This window comes from Mesocricetus auratus, unplaced genomic scaffold, assembly GCF_017639785.1.
Source record: "Mesocricetus auratus isolate SY011 unplaced genomic scaffold, BCM_Maur_2.0 Super-Scaffold_100051, whole genome shotgun sequence".
In the NCBI taxonomy this organism is placed as follows: Eukaryota; Metazoa; Chordata; class Mammalia; order Rodentia; family Cricetidae; genus Mesocricetus; species Mesocricetus auratus.
The window spans coordinates 1,309,563-1,330,977 of record NW_024429228.1 but is presented as its reverse complement, the minus strand read 5'-3'; the positions used below and the strand labels follow the sequence as shown (position 1 = coordinate 1,330,977).

Below are 21,415 nucleotides of genomic sequence, written 5' to 3'. Positions count from 1 at the left end.
TGGAGGAAGATCAGAAGCTCAAGGTCATCTTTGGTTACGTAAAGAGTTTGAGGCCAGCCTGAGCTAGGCGATGCTATTACAATAAACAGGCTGCTTTTCTGTTTTCCTTTCACGATTAGAGCTGCAGTCAGTCATAAGTACACTTAGGTTTCAGATAGTTTGCTCTGCTGTGGCAAAAAGACGGTCTGGTTGGAGGCCAATGACATCGCCAATGCCAACTCCCATAGAAAGATCCAGAAAGTGATCAAAGATGGGCTGACCACCTACAGTCCTGTGACTCTGCCTTCCCAGGTTCACGACTAGAAAGCCCCTTGGCTCTCTGGAGAGGTGGGCACAGGGACACGGGTGAGCGGAAGGATACGGCCAATGCTAGAATGCCCAAGGAGGCCAACTGGATGACAAAGACGCAAATCCTGCAGCAGGCCTCTCAGGAAATACCATAAATTAAGATTTATCTCTTATCACCACACGCATTACAGACTAACCTGAAGTGAGGGGATGTGTGTCTAAAAACACAAACAAGACAACACCAGTGAGGAGGCCTCGGCAATCTCTGGGGCCTTGAGTAGTAGATCAACATTTACCATGGCATATGAATGAACTTTGGGAGCCCATCCCACATGGAGAGATGCTCTCTCAGCCTGGACGCATGGGGGGAGAGCCTAGGCCCTGCCGTGGATGAAATTACAGACTCTGGAGATTCCCCCCATGGAGGGCCTCACCCTCCCTGGGGAAAGGTGTGGGGATTGGGTGGGGGGGCTGGTGGAGGAGCAGGGGAGGAGGGGCGGGAGAGGAGGTAGGGTTGACATGTGAAGCAAGCTTGGTTCTAATTTAAATATAACAAAAACATGAAATAAAAAAACAAGACGGCACAAAACAAAAATGCATTCTCCTGGAATATTTCCAAGCTCGAGGGGTGGGGGAGTGGGGGGGCAGACGGGGCCTCCATGAAGATCCTGGCTGACCAGGCCTGGCCCGCAGCACTAACAGAATGGAAGTATGCAAAGCCCTGTAAAAGTGCCTCAAGTCCAGGACTACATCATCAGTCCCAGAAGGAGAGACGAAGAAATGAAGCTCTGTGTGTGTGTGTGTGTGTGTGTGTGTGTGTGTGTGTGTGTGTGTCTGTGTGTCTGTGTGTGTCTGTGTATGTGTGTGTCTGTGTGTGTGTCTGTGTGTGTCTGTGTGTCTGTGTGTGTGTGTCTGTGTGTGTGTCTTTGTGTGTGTCTGTGTGTGTGTCTATGTGTGTGTGTGTCTGTGTGTGTGTCTGTGTGTGTGTCTGTGTGTGTATGTGTGTGTGTCTGTGTATGTGTCTGTCTGTGTGTCTGTGTGTGTGTCTGTGTGTGTGTCTGTCTGTCTGTGTGTGTGTGTGTGTCTGTGTGTCTGTGTCTGTGTGTCTGTGTGTGTGTGTAGTGAAGTAAATGGTGGACCACAAAGTTCAGCCGATAAAATAGAATGTGCCTTTGAAAAGCCAAGAGGAAAAAAAAAGAAACCTTAAGTAACTGTGATATGCAGCCATGGTTGAGACCACCGAACACAACAAAACTGACTCTGCTTGCCTAGAATAACTTGTCACAACAGGTAAGTGTCATTGTTTTCAGATAGTTAATGATCTGTGGAATATCTCTTTCTGCTACTAAAGAGAGACTTTCTGGACATTGCCCAGTAGCAGTCAACAAAAGGAGAAGCCTGGCCTCCCCATCCTACTGACTCCCAAGATTGTTTTTGCAGATAGAAGGATAGATTAACATCTGTTTCTTCTCTCAAATCCTCTGATATTCATACCCGTGGCCATGTGTAACCAGTTAACATACCTCTAAAAAAAATTCCCAGGAAGGCTGTTTCAAAGCCATTTCACCAGCTGCAGTGAAAACTATTGATTCATTTAATAAACCGTAGGAAGGTGGAATGATTTGTTCTTTAACACAAGGTAGAAAATGGGACGGACCTGGAATTTTCTGTGACTTTATTAAGCTTTGTTTTCTGATATAATATAAATTATGGACTTCTGTGAAGGGTTCAAGACTGGACCAAAGACCAGAGGTGAGGAGGAGGAGAATTCCAGTCTTAAGAAATGGCTCATAGTTACGTGTTTCACATAGACCCATCCCAGAAGACCCAGGTTCAGTTCCCAGCACCCACGGAGTGGCTAATAACTATCTGTAATTCAGGTTCGGAAAACCTGATGCCCTCTTCTGACCTGCACATGGTGCACTGACATACATCCAAACGAAACACCCATAGACATACACGTAAATGAATCTTTAAAAGAAAAAAGAACAAAGGGAGATGTAGCAGCCTCGCGAAACATAGATCCTGAGAGGGAGGAAGTAACGGGGCATAGGTAACTCGAGTGACAGTAAAGTCACACTTCCCCATGGAACATTGACTGAGGATGCGTCTGACAACTACAGAACAGACCAGTTATTGCAAACCAAAAATTACATGCCAAAAATGTGGATAGCATGCTGGTTTTTTTTAATTTATATATATCATCACCATCATCATTATTACATTTTAATTTTTTCATATATTTACTGATTTTGTATGCAGTATTCTGTCTGCATGTATCCCTGCAGGTTAGAAGAGGGCACCAGATCTCATTACGGGTGGTTGTAGGCCATCATGTGGTTGCTGGGAATTGAACTCAGGGCCTCTGGAAGAGCAGCCAGTGCTCTTAACCCCTGAGCCATCTCTCCAGCCCCAGCAAGCTGTTTATAATAGAAAATTTAGAAACTTTGATGATCAGCACCACCACACATTATCAATAATATCCTTAGTTATTAACTAAAGTTCTACTTTTGTTCTCTCTTGCTTGAAGGTCTGGAATCTGTCAAGGACGTTTAGTGAATACAAGTTCATCATTTCAAGTCATCCTTCAGTACATACATACACACACACACACACACAGTACCATACCTCCTATTTTACAGTAAAGTTGAAAAGCTATCACAAAAATTCTATCCTGTTCTCCTACCTATCCTGAAATATTTACTTTCAGAATCAATCACTTGAGTTATCCCAGAAGCAAAGAATTTCTAAAAGTGAACAACCAACAGTGCTAGAACCAGACAATGCCATCGGCATAGGATAGTTACCGGAGGAATATTGACAGCAGCCTTGAGTCATCCAGACGGAGGCGCTACCCAGCAGAGGGTGCCAGCAGCCCAGGAAGGCACGCTCCTTAGGGGGAGGCTCCTATATTTGGCTGTGGCTAACACATTTTGGGGGAAAAGAAGCTGAAAATGCCTGTTGTCTATCCCTGACACAATTGAGAAGGTGCAGAAGCACTCCCGTCGGCCATTTGAAGTTGTCTAACGTGTGTGCGATGGCTTGGAGCTAAGCATGCCGAGGAATGTGTCCCAGATTCTTGGTTAATTGAATTAAGGCCGGAAACCAGCCATGTAGATCTTAAATTGAGCATGCTCAGAAATGTACCTGTCCTCAAAGTATTTTCGTGTGTGTGTGTGTGTGTGTGTGTGTGTGTGTGTGTGTGTGTGTGTGTGTGTGTGTGTGTGTGTGGTTGCTCCTGAATGAAATCACCTTGTTGTCTTTGTTCCCAAAGAGCACTACTTGTGAAATAACCCTTGGCTCTCCTTACAGGCAGCTGGTGACAAACCCTGTTGCGTCTTTTTACCGTTGGGTTGGGCTTACCGACTCCTCACTCACCCCAATGTAACCATTGCGTCCAGCTGACTACAGAGACAGGACACAACACACATACAGGACACGATGAAGAAAGCAGCTGAATAATGGCTGGAGTGGCCCGAGACATACTAACTTGCATGCTAAAATTTGTGGCTCAGGTTGTGTCCCCGGACATGCATCTGAAGGCTGAATTTCACAGCTTGCCCAAAACTGTTCTCGGGCAATCTGACATTTAATATTTCTATTTATATCAAAAACCATGTAGACGAGAAAACAATCAAAACATGTAATCACAGAACCCCACTGGATTGGCACAGTAAGAACGTGTACTAGATTATCTACCAATGATTAGAGTTCTGTAAGAATCCCCAGGTTCCCTGTTGTATGACTCACTGTTGATACACAGGGCTCTTCCTGGATCAAGTGCCAAAGGGTACACACTTCGTATTCGAGGGTTCTCATTTCAGCAAGTCTGTGGAATGAACTCAGCAGCAACACTACAACCCATCGGCACATTTGGCCTCAAAAGGGAACTTTATCCAAACTTGTATTTGTCAGACCTCATTGGCTCTCTCTCCAAGCACTATCCCTCTGGAGCTGCAGAACCTGGACAGTTCAGAGACCTCTGTCCCGCCTCAGGAACAGTCGAACTCATCAGAGCCCCAGGGTGAGCATTATGGGTAGCAATTAGTCTTCCCGGAACCTCTCCTTTCCAAAGTTGCTTCACAGCAGCAGGATTGACTCAGTTCTGGGCAAGATGATCATAAGCTTTGTCTAAAAGTTTTCCCACACTTGATCTTGACCAAAACGCTGAGTGTGGCTGAATGCACAAGTCCAAGCCAGGCGGGGTCCCAGCTCTGAGAGGAGGAAGAGACACATCCCCCACCCCTGGCCTAGAGTTACCCCAGTTGACAACCACTTGCAAGCAAAACATTTATTTACTCCAATGGAGTCTCACTGGGTACATAAACCACATGTAAGGGCAGGCCCCGGGCCCAGAAGCAGATGGCCAACACACAACGAATCAATGGCATTTTTGTAGAATTTTTTTGTCTCCTTTTAATTTGTCTGAGCATTTTTTCACGTTCCAGCTTGTATATTATATCTTCCAATTTTGTGTTTTTATGGGTTTGGCTTGTATGTGTATCTGTCTGTCTTTCTTCTGTTTTTTTTCTTTATGTTTTGGTTTTGTTTTGATTATTCTGGTTTGTTTGTTTGTTTTCTTTTTTGGTTTTTCAAGACAGGGTTTCTCTGTATTGTTTTGGAGCCTGTCCTGGAACTTCTCTGTAGACCAGGCTGGCCTCGAACTCACAGAGATCCGCCTGCCTCTGACTCCCAAATGCTGGGATTAAAGGTGTGCGCCACCAACACCTGGCCATTATTCTGTTTTTTGGTTTTTGGTTTGTTTTTTTTTTTTTTTGCCTGTTTGTTTTCTAAAAGAAAGAAACAGAAGGTATGGAGTTGGATGGGTGGGGAAGAGATGAGGATGGGGAAAATGTGATCAGAATATATTATATGAAAAATACTTACTTCAATAAAAAATATTTTTTAAAAAAACTTCTTTGGAGTTTTCTGGGTTCCTGCAGTGGGACATAGGACAAGGTAGTCTTTCTATGTTTTTAGGGGCTAGAGGAGGCTGTTTGTTTCTAAGAGAGACTGGCCCAGGACTTAGCATGTGGCTCCAGGGTAGCCTGAAACTTAAGCCATCCTCTGGCCTCAGCCTCCCCCCAAGTTCTGGGATTACGGCTACCACAGCTAACTGTGCTTTTGTCTTTTCCAGACAAAGTAAATGTGACCCGGCCTTTCACATATGGGTCTGCCGAGTCTCTGGAGATCCGGTTATATGAGATTAGAAATCTAATATACAATACCACGTGAGTGAGACTTTTTCTCACTCTTAGCTCAAAGCAATATCAAAAGAAGCTATAGGAAAACAATTTCATAAAACAAATAAAATCACTGCTTACTAAAACTAAAAGGCAGTATTACCTATGAAATCTAGAATATTTTGATACTCAAAAAACAATGAGGACAGTGGGCTTATTAAAGATTCAACAACAGAAATCCCAATATTTGTTGCATGTATGTATATATGTTTATATATATTTTAGGATGTTTTGTTTTTGTTTTAGGCAGGGTCTTACAATGTATTTCTGGGTGGTGCAATACTCACTATATAGCCTTAAACTTACAGCAATTTTCCTATGCCAACCTCCCAAGTGCTAAGATTATAGGAATGTATTTTTAAGTTTTTCAGACAGTGTTTACCATGTAGCCCAGGCTGGCCCAAAACATCAAATCACCCTGCCCAGCTTCCCAGGTAAGATTAGAAGTATGTGCCACTAAGCCCACTTCAGGCATTAACACTTAAGTCTCTAAGAGCTTGGAGTGATTTCTCATAATTACTAACGCATTGCCTTCTAGGCCTCTGTACCTCCCAGAACTTTATACGAGTATTTCCTCTGATTTAAAAGGAGTTCCCAGCTAAATCTTACACAGCTTAAAATCTCTGTGGGGAAATGAAACCAAGTGTTTGCAAAGCTTTGTCAGAAATCCTTTATCAGGCAAAAGTTCATTCCTCCAGGGTTGATGGCACTATAACCATGGATTTTGACACCTTGCACTGGACAGTACCTATTTCCATGACCAAGAAGGACTTGAACATGAGAATAGCATCTGTGATCTTAAATGAACTTGACTAAAGATCTCCGGTCAAATTGTATAGTTATGGAGGAAAAGACATCAAACAGTTCACTAGTGAGTTTTAACACTATTGAAAGAATAGACCCACTTGGAGAAGAGTAAGGACTTAATAAGCTTAGAATTGCAGCATTTCTTTAAAGTCCCAACTATCATCACTTGATATCCACTTACAGCTATCTATGATTACATTTTAAGTGGAGTTACATCTGAGGTCTTAGGAGTCGTGTGGTTCAATTGATATGTGTAAGCCAACAACACAGCTGAAATGCTTGTGTCATGATCCATGTTGGCACAGTGCTTCATCAAAAATAAGAAACAGAAACGGCCGTCGCCTGACTCTTCTTATGTAACAAGATGATTATGATATACAAATAATATAACAAGTCGCCATAAAAATCTAGAAGCCCACTGGGAGGTGGTGGTGCACGCCTTTAATCCCAGCACTGGAGAGGCAGAGGTAGGTGGATCTCTGTGAGTTCGAGACCAAGCTGATCTACAAAAGCGAGTTCCAGGACAGCCTCCAAAGCCACAGAGAAACCCTGTCTCGAAAAACCAAAAAACAAACAAACAAACAAACAAACAAACTAGAAGCCCATTTTCAGTGAAAAAAAAAATGTCAAGCCAGTTGTCCCAGAAAGCAAAGTCTCTCTCGCTGTGGCAGAAGCTGGAAAGTACTCAACCGCAAGTGGGATCCTGTTGAGAGCCCAGAACCCCAGGGCTCCTACTACGTTAGTTAGGACAATGTGAGGCTTGCAAGTAATGAGCCCCGAAGTGGGATGTAAATACTACCTAAACAAAATTCCACCTTCAAAGTTATAAAGGAGAGGGAGAAAGAATGTGGTTTGGGGGTGGCTATGGAGGTGATTAAAATAAAAAGGACTTGAAGGAAAATCATGATAGAATCATCCTATACCTCTTTGCTGAAGATGTCTGGTCATTCACACCGGGGGGCGGAGGGGGGAGGTACAACACATCTGTAGCACCTGCTTTCAGTGACTGAAAAGATAAGTTGATGTGGGAGAAAATGCACGTGCTCGTGGCATGTGGTAACAGACTGATATATAGATATATTCAGAAATAGATTAACATAGTGAGGAAAGTTTTTCGGAGACAAAGGGCAACACCTCTATGAAACAGTATCACTTGCGCTAAGCATGTACCTTGTTTCTTTGTGGCTTTGGAGGCTGTCCTGGAATTAGCTCTTGTAGATCAGGCTGGTCTCGAACTCACAGCAATCCGCCTTTTCAAAAATATTTTATTTGTCCAATATATTTTGTTTTGTTTGGGGGGAGCAGTTTGGTTTGACTTTGGCTTTGGTAATACATTAACATCTTTGATTTCTGAGACAAAGACTATTTACCAAGCGTGGTACTGAACTCACCAGATCAAGTGAAGCTTCCTCCTTAGCTCCCCAAACGAATGGCAATAAAGGAGTGTGCCAGCAGAGGCCACTGTTCATCAAACACCTTGGCAGCCGTATCATAAAATTAAGTTACTCTGATTACATCTAAGAAATCCAGTGAATTGTGTCTGATGAAGTCCCTCTTGTCCATCTATACAACTGCAACTGCCAGATAAGTTTGTAAGATTCAGTTCTTTGGCATCTTGTTGAAACACAACAGAGAATGCTGATGATACAGTGTTCAATATGTCCCTAATCACTGTAAAAATTCAGAAGTACACATAGGCACACCACATACACAGAGAGAGAAGGAAAGAGAATGAAAGTGAGGGACAGATGCATGCAGGCAAGTCCCACACAGATGCATGCAAAACAAAAGAATAAAAAACCCTGGGATGAACAGTTGGCACATGATGCATCCTACATGAACTTCATAAGTCTGCAACTGAAGGAAATGAGGCAGAAAACACATATCGTACTGGGGATAGGGGGCAATTTATAAAGACAAAGTAAATTAGTTATTGCCTAGGAGCTAGAGACAGGAATTAAATCTAAATGGGGAAGAGAATCTTATCAGAGGAATTTAGATTTTTTTACAACTGATTGGCAGTGCCTGGGCACAGAGGAGACACCGGTAATCCCAGCACTCAGGAGGGTTAAGCAGGACGATCACAAGTCAGAAGCCCACCAAGACTGCAGAGCAAGTTCTGGGATGGCCTGAGATAACCCTGATTAACAACAATTATTGCATCATTTGGTAAAATTACTTTAAAAATTGTTGATAGGTACATTTGAAATGAATGGATTCATGAACAGTATAATACACCTTAATATAATCACTACACTTATATAAAGGCACTCATACTACTTTAAGTGGTGTTATATAAGACTAGCTCTGGTTTTTAAAAAAAATCACATTCTGCCTAGTGAATACTAAAAATAGTTCCATTACCAGAAGATGAGACAAGAGCTAATGTCACCAAATAAAACTGTTTAGAATTAAATACAGATATATTTAGTTATTTAAATTATTTTGACACAATATTTAAAGTACCACATATATAGATATTTATACACATATAAACATTCCAATGTCTGCGTATTTATCCTGAGTGCTATGAGAAAAGGTTTCTCTGAGTAGAGGTGAGCCTTGATCTCCCTGTACAGCTCAGACTGACTGTGCAGTCCTGATGCTCCTGCCTCTGCCCATCAAGTGCTGGGGTTACAGGCATGCTTCACCAGCTCCGGCTCTTCAGGGTCCTTTAGAAGACTTAAATACTTGATAAGGTATTTTTTGGTGTTTTATCCGTGTACGAAGTTTTTCTTTACTTGTTTTTAAGCCAACTTTGAAAAATTATTTTTTCTAAGATGTCCTCCTTATAAAGGGACAATAAACAGCGTGGTGGCATCAAGCCCTGCATATCCGTTTGTTTGAAGAGGAAAGGGTTCATTTGCCTTACACGTTATGCCACAGTCCATCCCTGGGGGCGGCAGGGTCAGTCCTGGAACTGAAGCAGAGATGGAGAAATGCTGCCTACTGCCTTAATGCCGGTGGCTTGCCTATTATACCACTCAAGACTGCACATGTCCAAGAGTGGCCCTCCCCACCGTTGACAGAACCCTCCCACACCAATCATTAATCATGAAAAAGCCCTACGGAGATTCCCACGGGCCAATCTCATAGACACGATTCCTCAATGTCGGCTCCCCTCTTCACAGGTGTCTCTTGTTTATGTCAAGTTGACAAAAAACAAAAAAAAAACAAAAAAACAGATCACCTTGTATTCGATGAATGAGTCTTCAGAGACAGCACTTAAAATGATTTAAATATGAAATAACTGAATCTGAATTATCACAAACCAGGGAGGAAAATAATGCACCAGAGTATAAGGAAATCAAAACCCCTAGCTGAGCCGCATCTTTCTGTAGTCTAAGAGGCTCCTTTTCCTCTTTGACCTCAGTTAACAACACTCTTGGCTTGCCCTGTTTTGTGGTCTTCCGCTGTCCTCCTCTCAGACATGCTAAGCTTATTCTTGGCTTCAGTTTCACTATTGTTCCTTCTGCTTGGAAGCCCCTTATACCTAAATGCCAGCCTTCTTGGAGATGGCATGTCCTGACAGTGACTGTTAACTATCACCTTCATCCCTACCCCAGGTGCTCAACTAACAATAAGGCCACTCTCCGCTATCACCTTACTTGACGAGTTTATGGTCTTTTTGGCTAGAAGACAAGTTCCCCAAGAATTAAGGCGCTTGCTTGTTTCCTTCTGGTCTCCCAAGCTCTTGGGTTCCAGAAGAACTCTCAGCGCTACCTAGGGGATTACAAATGTGTGTATATGTCTATCTGCATGCCTGTGTGTATATGTGTATGTGTGTGTCTATGTGCATATAAATGCACATACATGTTTGTGTATACATGTAAAATGAAAGTAAGACTCTTAAGTTATTCAACACATATCTGTCTTCTAAGCAATAGTAAATGTACATGTGAATGAATATTCAAATAAGTCAGTATAAGAGCAAAATACTTATTTGTAGATTTATTAATAACAGTGAAGATCTATTTATTATCACCACAAACATTTAATTATGCTCTTATCTTCATCATTTATTGTTATCATCTGCATTAACCACTCTATGAGAGGAGCATAGTGAAATGAATGACTTCCAGAGCTATGAGACAGGGTTTCTCTGTATTGTTTTGGAGGCTGTCCTGAAACTGGCTCCGTAGACCAAGCTGGCCTCGAACTCACAGAAATTTGCCTGCCTCTGCCTCCCGAGTGCTGGGATTAAAGGTGTGCACCACCAACTACCACCCGGCTTTCACATCCCGTCTTTTATCTACCAGGGCTTCTATTTTTCCTAGAAATTCAAGGTCCGGGTGGAAGGCAGGCAAAGGTGACTAATTGGCAGGGATGACCCTAACTGAACTTTCCCATTTGAACAGAATCTGGGGGTTCTTTTCCTGACCTTGCTTCCGCCTCCCCACCCCTGCTGTCTCCAGGTCACCTCCCATTCTGCTTGGTCAGCCCACCTGCTGAGTTTTGGGAGCCCCCCGCCCCCCCCATTGTGAAACAGGGAGTTAAAGAGAGTAGAGAAAGAGCACCGAAATAAGACGGGAAACAATCCACAATGCAGAAATAATAAACCACTCTGAGTGTTGCCGTTGGATCACCCCAGATCTGACGGCTGTACAGAAGAACCTCTTCCACACAAGGACTTCAGAAAGATCTTGCATGTCCGCCATCCCAGCAGACCCATTTGTGGGGCATTAGCTTCTCTGTGGCCTGTGGATACAGGAGTGGGGTGGACAGGTGACCCGTCACAAAACGCTTAGGGAACTACAGACAAAACGCTCCCACTATTGTGGCTTTGCTCTGAGGCATTTGTTGTTACTGAATAACAACAAAGCGATTTACAGGAAAAGGCTGAATAGCTCAGATAACTGATAGCTGAGATGTCTTCTTTCTAAAGAATGTTTCACAGTAAAATTCGGGACCTTTGCTGACCTTTGGAAGGTCTCTTGTAGCCTTGGGATCAATCCGAGCAGAGCAAGCTGTATGTTTGATGTTATTAATGTATCTGTCCTAAAGAGTGAAATTTCATAGCCATGACCCATGAAGGAAGCTGCTTCCCACCCTTCATCACTGACAAAGCAGGAACTGGCTGTGCCTCTTTTATTTAGCCTTTCTGTGTTTTTAAACCCCTTCTACAGAACTACAAGCCAAAGGGTGAATGAACTCTTGTATAATCTGGTTATAGATAATCTGGTTTACTGAATATTTTGAAGGAGAGTTATGTAATGATTCTTTTGCTTCAATTCCAATCTAAAAATAAGTATTACTGGATCTATTCTGTAACTGATATCCAGCTACACACAGACTTTTAAAAAAGCGTATTCGATTTCTACCTTCATTCTTCCTAAACTGATACAGCCATGAAGGTAAATCAAACCAAGACCATGAGATTGCAAAAGAAAAAAATCTACATAAAAATGAGCTAGAAAAACGCATCACAGTATTGTGGTTTCTACAGCATAAATAACTACTAACAAACTTTATACTCTACTACAGACACACTTGCCCATGCGTGCCCACTGTTGTTCTAGTCCCAATAACTAGAGAAGACATCGACTCTATCCAACCCACCAAGAGATGAAGAAAAATATGGCACCTATCCACAATAAAATATCACTAGGTTAAAAAGAAAAATTAAATCGTAAAATTTGCATAAATAGATGGAACTCAAAGCAAATGTACTGAGCAAGGTGGCTTGGACTCAGAAATGTAAGTACTGTTTTCTCTCATGTGTAGATCCTGCCTTCAAATCTTCTTTTTTGTGTGTTTCACTTGGACACAAGGGAAAGCCTTTGGAAGCGTTCTTACAAGACCAGGAGATGGGAGATTATAGGTAAAACTAAAATAGGGAAGTTGAATAACCCTGTGAGTGAATGAACTAAGTGGGGGTGAGGGCAGGGGACAGGGAGAAGAGCAGTGTCCAGTAGGTTAAGCAAAACTAAAGACGTATGAAAAAGCCTATGGAAACCTACTAGTTAGTAAGCTAGTTTCAAAACACAAGTTTGAGAAAAGGAGTTAAAGTGTAATACCCTGACCGGATGGATGGCTAGCAGACTGCATGGATTATTAAATACCAGACTGCATGGATTATTAAATACAAGCTGCAGTGCAAGGCTTGGGATGCCTCCCTACAAGTTACTGGCCCGGGAGCCCCAGAGTTTGGAAAAACAACCCGACTACTGCCATTGCTCCAGGTTACTATCATTTAATTATGCTCTTATCCTCACCACCTGTGAGGATTCACTGGATGGTAAGACGCTACTGATGAAAACCACACACACACACACACACACACACACACACACACACACACACACACACTTTGGCTGTCAGACACAGAGAAACCAAACCGCGACCAAGAAAGTTCCTCGGCTGGCCAGCTCTCATAGCGTTGGAAGATGTTGCACAGGCTGGTGGGAGAGACAACGCGTCGATGGTCTTACCCAGTGCTGGGCTCTGCATGCTGCAGTACCAACCTGCTAGGCAACATGTGCCCAACGACGTGATAGCGGCACAGCTGTCACTGGAGACGCCGTAACTCTCTGACTGGATTTCTGGTCCGTTCCTCAAAGTGAAATTGCTTTTCTGGTAGTGTGATCCTGGCCAAGAGCCCATGGTTAGGAGGCAACTGGCCCTGAATGGAACCATCATCGACTAAATGGACATGCCACTAAAGTGCTTTCTGAGTCCTTGGCATTTGTGTGTTTTTACCCAGACCCTGGCTGCTCTTAATTTTGGCCATAGAAAGATGCATACCTGGTCAAAGTGCTGAGGATATGGGACTGAGTGATCAGCCCTTGAGAGGGGATCTGCATTAACATCCCCCACCCCTACACACACACACACACACACACACACACACACACACACACACACGCACGCACGCACTCAGGGAACGCCTTGGAAGATGAGATACAAAGCATTTAAGAACTGGAAGATGGGGAAGAATGTTGTGAAATGCTGTCTTCTACACCGTGGTGGTTTGAATAAGAACGACCCCTCCCGCCCCCTCTTATATTGGGCTCATATAGTAGGATGCTTAGCCACTAGGGAGTGGTACTATTTGAGAAGGACTAGAAGGATTGGGGGTGTGGCTTTCCTGAAGGAAATGTATCCCGAGAGGTAGGCTTGGAGGTTTCAAAAAGCTCACACCAGACCGGGCATTTCTCTCTACCTGCTGCCTGGAGATTGGGATGTAGAAGTCTCAGCTACTTCTCCAGCCCTATGCTATGCCTACTGCCATACTCCTCTCCATGGTGACTGACAATGGAAGAACCTCTGAAACTGTAAGCCTGACCCCAATTGAGTGTTTTCCTTTGTAGGAGTTGCCTTGGTCACGGTGTCTCTTGACAGGGATAGAACAGTGACTAAGATGTAGTCACAGCATAGCTACTACACTGACAGAAGCTGCAATTGCCACATGACTCTTGCATAAGATCAAGCCAGTCAAAATTCCAGCATAGGCACTGTAGGTGATTAGGTAGTTACTGGTTCTTAATAGACGCTGAAGGAGGGACACTACTTTCTGAGATGCAGCCACTGGTGGGATTCCTATGTTCAAGTGGATGACCCCGTACCCATGCACATACAGACAATATTAACTAGGTTTAGTGGGTAACTGAAAAGAGAGAGAGAGGACTTTTATTGCCTTAAGTGTATATTTTCATAATATATCATTCACAGGAAGCTCAAGTCATACAAAATATTTATACAAAATAATGCCGGAAGAACTCCTACCGTATATATTTGTAAAAGTTATATCTCTATTAAAGCTATTCAATATCTAATGCTCATTCATTTCTTATTATTACCAGCACTAGCACCTTGGAGTCACCAGATAGCATAATTACAGTGAAGACAACTCAGCAAGCACTTACTGGTTTAGCCGGACATCCAGAATGAACGACGTTCCAAAGGCATCCACCTGGAAGCTTGTCTTGTCCACATGGGTCAGCTGCAATATCGAAAAGGGAAAGCATATTTACAGTCAGCTGTGTCAATGATTTATGCATTTTTATTGCCATTCTGAAAGACTCATAGTGTCACAAATGAGAAAGCAATTCAACAAGGAGGATAAGTGACAGCACAGTAAAGCAAAACCGTGTGCCTTCTTGGAAGCCAAGCCGTCACCAGTGCAAAGTTAATTGCCATCCAGTCAAGGAGACAAGGGCCCTGTATTTCTGCTTTGTCTCAAGTCTTGAAACAATGCATACCCAACTTCAGTATACTTGCCCCCTAGTTGTTGTGGGATAATCCTTTTGTACACTGTGAAGATTTGTCACTCAGTTTAATAAAAAGACGACTGGCCAGTAGCTAGACAGGAAGCATAGGATAGGTGGGGCAGCCACACACAGGGAGGGACAGCCACACACAGGGGACTCTGGGAAGAGTGGCAGAGTCATAGGACCAGCCATATGCAGAGGAAGCAAGACGTGTGCAAAATGAGGTAATAAAACATAAGAATTATGGGGTACTTTAAATGTAATTGCTAGTTAGTAATATCCCTGAGCTATTAGCAAAGCATTGATAATTAATATTGAGTCTCAGTCTGGTTATTTGGAAGCGGCTACCTAGACACAGAGAAACACCATCTACTCCTAATCTATGAGCAGCTCTTTTAAAAAGCTAAGCTTCAAAGAGGAAAGTGTACTTCATTCAAGAGTAAAATTATACAGCAAATATTATCTATTTATTAGGAAAACATTTAAACTAAAATAAAAAGTCCTTTTTTATCAATCCTCTAATGTATACTTTAATAGCATGACAGTTCTAATTTGTGAAACCTAATTTCACAGAAGCTGCTACATATTTATAAGAGCAAACTTATGCCTTTGTACTTACCAAGAATATCATCCCTCAAATGTTTCTATGACAAAAATAGTCACTATTTACTATGTCATCCTAGGAACTCTGACAATCACCAGGGGCTCTAAAAGTACCTATTGGTCATGTTAATATATGCATACTGAATGATCATTGTGGTGGTATATTTATTTCTGATTTATTAAAAGCTTGCCTGAGGATTCAGAAAGCAAAGTCAGTCACAAGCCACAGAGGTCAGTAGATGGTGGGTCACACCTTTAATCCTAGGACTCAGGATTAAGAGGTAGACAGATCTGAGTTCTAGGCTTCCCAGGAATGCACGAGATTAAATCAGTCTAAAAGACTAACAGATCACACACCTTTAATTCCAGCACTAGAGAGGTGTAAAAGATAGAAGCAGGGTCTTCAGTATTCAGCAGGAGGAATTCATTCTCCAATCACACTGAAGATAGGGAGGCTCAGTATTGAGGAGGATAGGAAGACATTGAAGTCTCGGGATTCTCCAGCCACGCTGAGGAGAGGCAACAGTCTGAGACTTGGTGAAGAGCTTGTGTGTGGATCAGCCCTTTCAGTCTGAGCTTGAGGTGAGAGCTAGTGGCCGGCCACTTTGCTTGTCTGACTTTCACCTTGAAGTTTTAACACAAATATCTGTGTCTGGGCCATGCACTTTGTGTTACAGATCATGGTCCCAAACTGAAAAGAAACAAAACAGCCTTTCCATTTCACTCCCCAATACCAACAGGGGCTATCTCTAAACAACAGACTATGAATTTCCAGATTTTTACCGTTGTTTTTGTTCTGTTTATATGTTTGTGTGCTCTTGGTTTTTTTCATATATGCCTAGTTTCCTAAAATAGGTATGTATCATTGCAATTACGAGGAGAAACAATGAATCCACCGAAGCCTTGCGTAGTAAATGAGGCTGACAGTGTTGCTGGTCACTGAGAAGTAGCATCGTGGACAGGGGCATCGGAGGGGCCGCAGCCAGCCCTGGACTTCACATCCAGTACCCTCAGGGCTGGGGAAAGACTAGCAGTAACAAAGCTTTCTGGAACAAGATGGTTGGCCTATGGAGCAGTGTTTGAAAGAACGCGCCTGAAGAACCCTGCTCAGCAGCTGCTCTGGTGCTCCTCCCCTAACCTGGAAGACAAGTGCTCAGACACCCTTCAGCCTCTCCACTCAGGCAGACCTAACTCCCCTCACTCTTCCCGGTCAACTCCTACTCCCACCAAGCCCTGGCTTCCCCTTCTTTACCAGGGTCCTTGGCGAGGCATCTTACTCTCAACCCTACCACTGCCACACATCACAATCCCCCGATCTGCCAAAGGTCCTTGCTGAAAACCCAGTGTGAGCCCCCTCCCATCCCGTTTTGAGATGCTCAGCTGCCTCCCCAGTGTCCAGGCATAGTGCCTAGGCCCCTGCGCCCCTCCCTACACCTCACCCATGATGACTTCTTTGTCTACTTTCAAACTCAGAAGAACATTACCTAGAACTCTTACTCACTACTTCCACTGAGAGCTTTTCCCAAGCAGACCCTTGACCTGGGCGGTTTCCCGAAAACAGCCCTATCTGAATTTGCAGACTCAGGTCAGCAGCCTTCCTAGACGCTGCCACAGAGGCCCTAAGAGAAGACCACAGACAGGGTGGTTTAAACAGCAGAGATCTTCGCAGTCACAACTCTAGAGGGCAGATGCTCACGGACAAAGGTTGGCAGATTCAGTTTCTCGAAAGGCCTCCGCAGCCTCACGGTGCCCTCACACAGTCTTTGTAGGCACTCCCGGCCACTTCCCCCTCTGAGGCTATGAGTCATCATGGGCTGGGGACCCAGGCTGACACTCTCATTAACCTTGACCTCCTCTTTTAGAGCCCTGTCTCCGTGTACAATCACACTGCGGGTGATAGCTTCAACACAGGAATTTTCAGGGAACACAACTCAGTCCACCACACTCCTCTCCCATCAAGTCTCCTTCCCCTCCCCGCAGGTCAGTCAGGGGGATATCAGAGAACTGACCACACCAGGAGCTCACTCAGTATTTCCTGAGCGGCTGCTAGAGGCTGCTTTATTAATCACTTAGATGCATAAGTGAACTGTGGTACAACTACAAATTACCTGCTTACGGACACACCGTCTTCCCATTAGGCCCATGCGCTCTTAATGCCAGGTCAATAGATAGTGTTCGCTCTGCCTAAAAGCTCTTGGGGTTTGCTAAAGTTAAGACCTTGTTTTGGGAACAGCAGCAGGAAAGCCCTAGTTACCAAAATTGATGTCTCGATTAAAATGAACCTTTCCCTCCTCCACCCTTCTCAAGCCCTTGTGTGGCTATAACAGCCTGTATCTCAGGCTCCTCTGATTAGAAATGCTAACACCGTACATCTGTGTTCAACAGGCCACATCAGGATGATGGCTCAGACCAAAACAATGCTGCCGTTATCTTTAACAGAGATATTCTAGTTGCTTTCTCCTTTTTAATTAGCATGTGTCTATTGCATGTCTGTATACGATATAATGTAGTATTTCAAAATACTTATAAAATCTTATTGGGGTGACTAGCATTCCACTTCCTTGCCGTTTCTCAACGTGTGCAGCCTCTGATGTCTTCTCTTATAGTTCACTGTTGACTATCATCGCTCTGCAGTGCAATACAATACTGGAGCTATTACTCCAGCAAATACGTTTTGGTACCTGTTACCCAACTTCCCACTACCTTCTTTTCATTCCGCTTCCTAGGCTCTCATAATTACTATTACTCCTCTGTGAGGAGCCGCCCTCGCTATCGCTATTGCCGTTAGAAGATGGCGCTGACATCCACTGTCAGTTGGAGTTAACCGTTTAAACTGTGCCTCTCCCGTGACGTCATCTGGGGTGATGTGCAAACCACCAATCCCGGCTCTACACATCTCACTCGGAGCTCCTAGGCTTATATAAGGGGCTGGGTTTCTTAGCTTGGGGTCTCCCTCTAAGAAGCTGATCATCTATCTCTCAAGATGCATTAAAGCTTTACTGCAGAAGGATCCGAGTGTTCTGCGTCGTTCTTGCTGGCGAGACGGTAGCGCGGGACATCTGGTGCCGAAACCCGGGAACTCTTCAACATCGCCGGCGCCGCGGGAGACCCCTCGGAAGACGGGGCGGATTCAGAACTGCAGGGACGTAGGTTCAGAGAGGTATGCTTTATCCTGAACAACCCTTTTCTCGACTTTGGCCTTAGTTTGTCATCACCGTGGGACGGGTCAGTGGAGGCTTTGGTGCTAGTCCTGTTTGTCCTTCTCCTTCATCGTGGCTGGTGCTGACAGAACGGCGCTGTCCGTCCGGCGCTGTCCGTCTGGCGCTGTCCGTCTGGCGCTGTCCGTCTGGCGCTGTCCATCTGGCGCTGTCCATCTGGCGCTGTCAGTCTGGTGCTGTCAGTCTGGTGCTGTCAGTCTGGTGCTGTCAGTCTGGTAACGGAGTTGAGCGCGTTTTTAGATAAGCTGTCAGCGCGATGGGGTCGTCACAGTCAGTGGTTACAGCCTTACAGACTGTGCTAAAACAAAGAGATCTTAAAATTGCACCACGAACACTTCAAAATTTTGTGAAGGAGGTAGATAGAGTGGCACCATGGTATGCTTGTTCCGGGTCCCTCACTGTGGCCTCATGGAACAAGCTAGGTAAAGAACTAGACAGGAAGCATGCAGAAGGAGATCTCTGCTTAGGTACCAAAGCCATTTGGAAGCTAGTTAAAAACTGCTTGGAGGATGAGGCCTGTCACCCTGCTATAATAGAAAGTCAGGGAACCTTAGAGGAAGTTCAGGATAGCATGTCAGAAACTGAACGGAGTGAGAGAATGGGAGCTCGCAAAAGAAAAGACATGTCTAAGAAAAAAGGCCCTCCCCAGGAAGTTAAGAAAGGGGAGAGAAAGAAGGGAGTTATCATTCACCCCTTAACAAATCTAAGAAAAAGAAAAAGCCAGAATCTAGTCTATACCCTGCAGTAGAGCTAGAAGCCTTGGAGCTAGATAATTCTGATTCTGACACTCTGGATTCTAGCGAAGAAGGTGGTCTAGAGGGGAGGTGGCACGGTATGAGGAAAAAAGATATCACCCTGATAGACACCGGCCACTGAAAACAAAAATGAATGTGAGGCCACCGCCTATAAATCCGGCGGGCTCACGCCCCTCAGCGCCTCCGCCATATGAGCTTCGGCTGAATACTGGTACTGACTCCTTTTTACCTTTAGAGGAACGGAGAAAAATACAAATGGCTTTTCCAGTATTCGAGAATGTGGAAGGCGGAAGAGTACATACCCCCGTAGATTACAATCAAATTAAAGAATTGGCCGAATCCGTTCGTAATTATGGGGTCAATGCTAACTTTACCACATTACAGGTGGAAAGGCTTGCTAATTTTGCCATGACTCCCACTGACTGGCAAACGACAGTGAAAGCAGTGCTTCCCAACATGGGACAGGCCTCTTTTTGGGCTCAAAGATTACTCCCAAAAATATAGTTCCTCAGAAAATAGAAATTCGCAAAGACCACTTACAAACATTAAATGATTTTCAGAAACTTCTGGGAGATATAAATTGGTTGAGGCCCTTTTTAAAAATTCCATCTGCTGATCTAAAACCCCTCTTCGATCTCCTGGAGGGTGAGCCTCATATCTCCTCACCCAGAAAATTTACCCCTGCCGCCCACCGAGCCTTACAGATGGTGGAAGAGGCCTTACAGGAAGCACAATTACAACGAATTGAGGAGTCACTACCTTTTAATCTGTGTGTTTTTAAGACAGCTCAATTGCCAACTGCAGTCCTGTGGCAACATGGACCATTACTTTGGATTCATCCAAATGCTTCCCCTGCTAAGATTATTGACTGGTACCCTGATGCTGTTGCACAGCTCGCGCTTCGCGGAATAAAAGCAGCTGTTACACATTTTGGCAGGGATCCTGATTCCTTGATTGTGCCTTATACTGCTGCACAAGTTCAGACCTTGGCAGCCACATCTAGTGATTGGGCAGTTTTAGTTACTTCCTTTTCAGGACAAATTGATAATCATTTTCCAAAGCATCCAATTTTACAGTTTGCCCTAAACCAGGCTATAGTGTTTCCACAAGTGACAGCTAAAGACCCACTCCCAGATGGGACTGTGGTGTACACTGATGGATCAAAAACTGGTATGGGAGCTTATGTGGTCAAAGATAGGGTTATATCTAAACAATATAATGAAACTTCACCTCAAGTTGTAGAATGTCTGATAGTACTGGAGGTTCTTGAGGCTTTTCCAGGACCCCTCAATATTGTATCAGATTCCTCTTATGTGGTTAATGCAGTTAATCTCCTTGAGATAGCTGGAATAATAAGATCCTCCAGCAGAGTTGCTAACATCTTTCAGAAGATACAAGCTGCCTTGTTAAATAGGAGATTTCCTGTTTTCATTACCCATGTCCGAGCACATTCTGGACTCCCAGGTCCCATGTCCTTAGGGAATGACTTAGCGGACAAGGCTACAAAGCTGGTGGCCGCTGCCTTGTCTACCCATGCACAAGCAGCAAAAGAATTCCATAAGCACTTTCATGTGACGGCTGAGACCTTGCGCCGTCGTTTTGCTCTATCCAGGAAAGAGGCTAGGGAAATTGTTACTCAATGCCAGAATTGCTGCGAATTCTTACCTACTCCCCACATGGGAATAAACCCACGTGGCATTAGACCATTGCAGATGTGGCAGATGGATGTTACTCATATTCCCTCTTTTGGAAGGCTTCAATATGTTCATGTTTCTGTTGACACCTGTTCTGGCGTAATGTTTGCCACACCCCTAACAGGGGAAAAGGCCTCATATGTGATTCAACATTGCCTTGAGGCCTGGAGTGCTTGGGGAAAACCCAGAATTTTAAAAACAGACAATGGACCAGCATATACCTCTCAAAAATTCCGACAGTTTTGTCGGCAAATGGATGTTACCCATCTAACTGGCCTACCTTATAACCCTCAAGGACAGGGCATTGTGGAACGTGCCCATCGTACACTCAAATCATATCTGATTAAACAAAAGGGGAGTATTGAGGATGTTCTACCCTCGGTACCAAGAGTTGCTGTATCCATGGCACTTTTTACCCTTAATTTCTTGAACTGTGATGCCCAAGGCCACACTGCGGCTGATCGCCACAGTTTAGAGCCTGATAGGCCAAAAGAAATGGTAAAATGGAAAGATGTCTTGACTGATCTCTGGAAAGGCCCGGATCCTATTCTTATAAGATCCAGGGGAGCTGTGTGTGTTTTTCCACAGGAGGAAGAA

The 21,415-nt window shown here is 44.0% G+C and overlaps 1 protein-coding gene across 21 annotated transcripts in view; it reads right to left on the bottom strand.

Annotated features, from left to right (window-relative positions):
- Adam22 (ADAM metallopeptidase domain 22) overlaps positions 1-21,415 on the bottom strand; it is a 226,899-nt gene that overhangs the window by 179,055 nt on the left and 26,429 nt on the right. For all 21 annotated transcript variants that reach the window (XM_040735852.1, XM_040735853.1, XM_040735855.1 and 18 more), the window contains exon 3: positions 14,204-14,280. In XM_040735852.1, the coding sequence (XP_040591786.1) occupies positions 14,204-14,280 (77 nt within the window). The remainder of the gene's footprint in view (positions 1-14,203; positions 14,281-21,415) is intronic.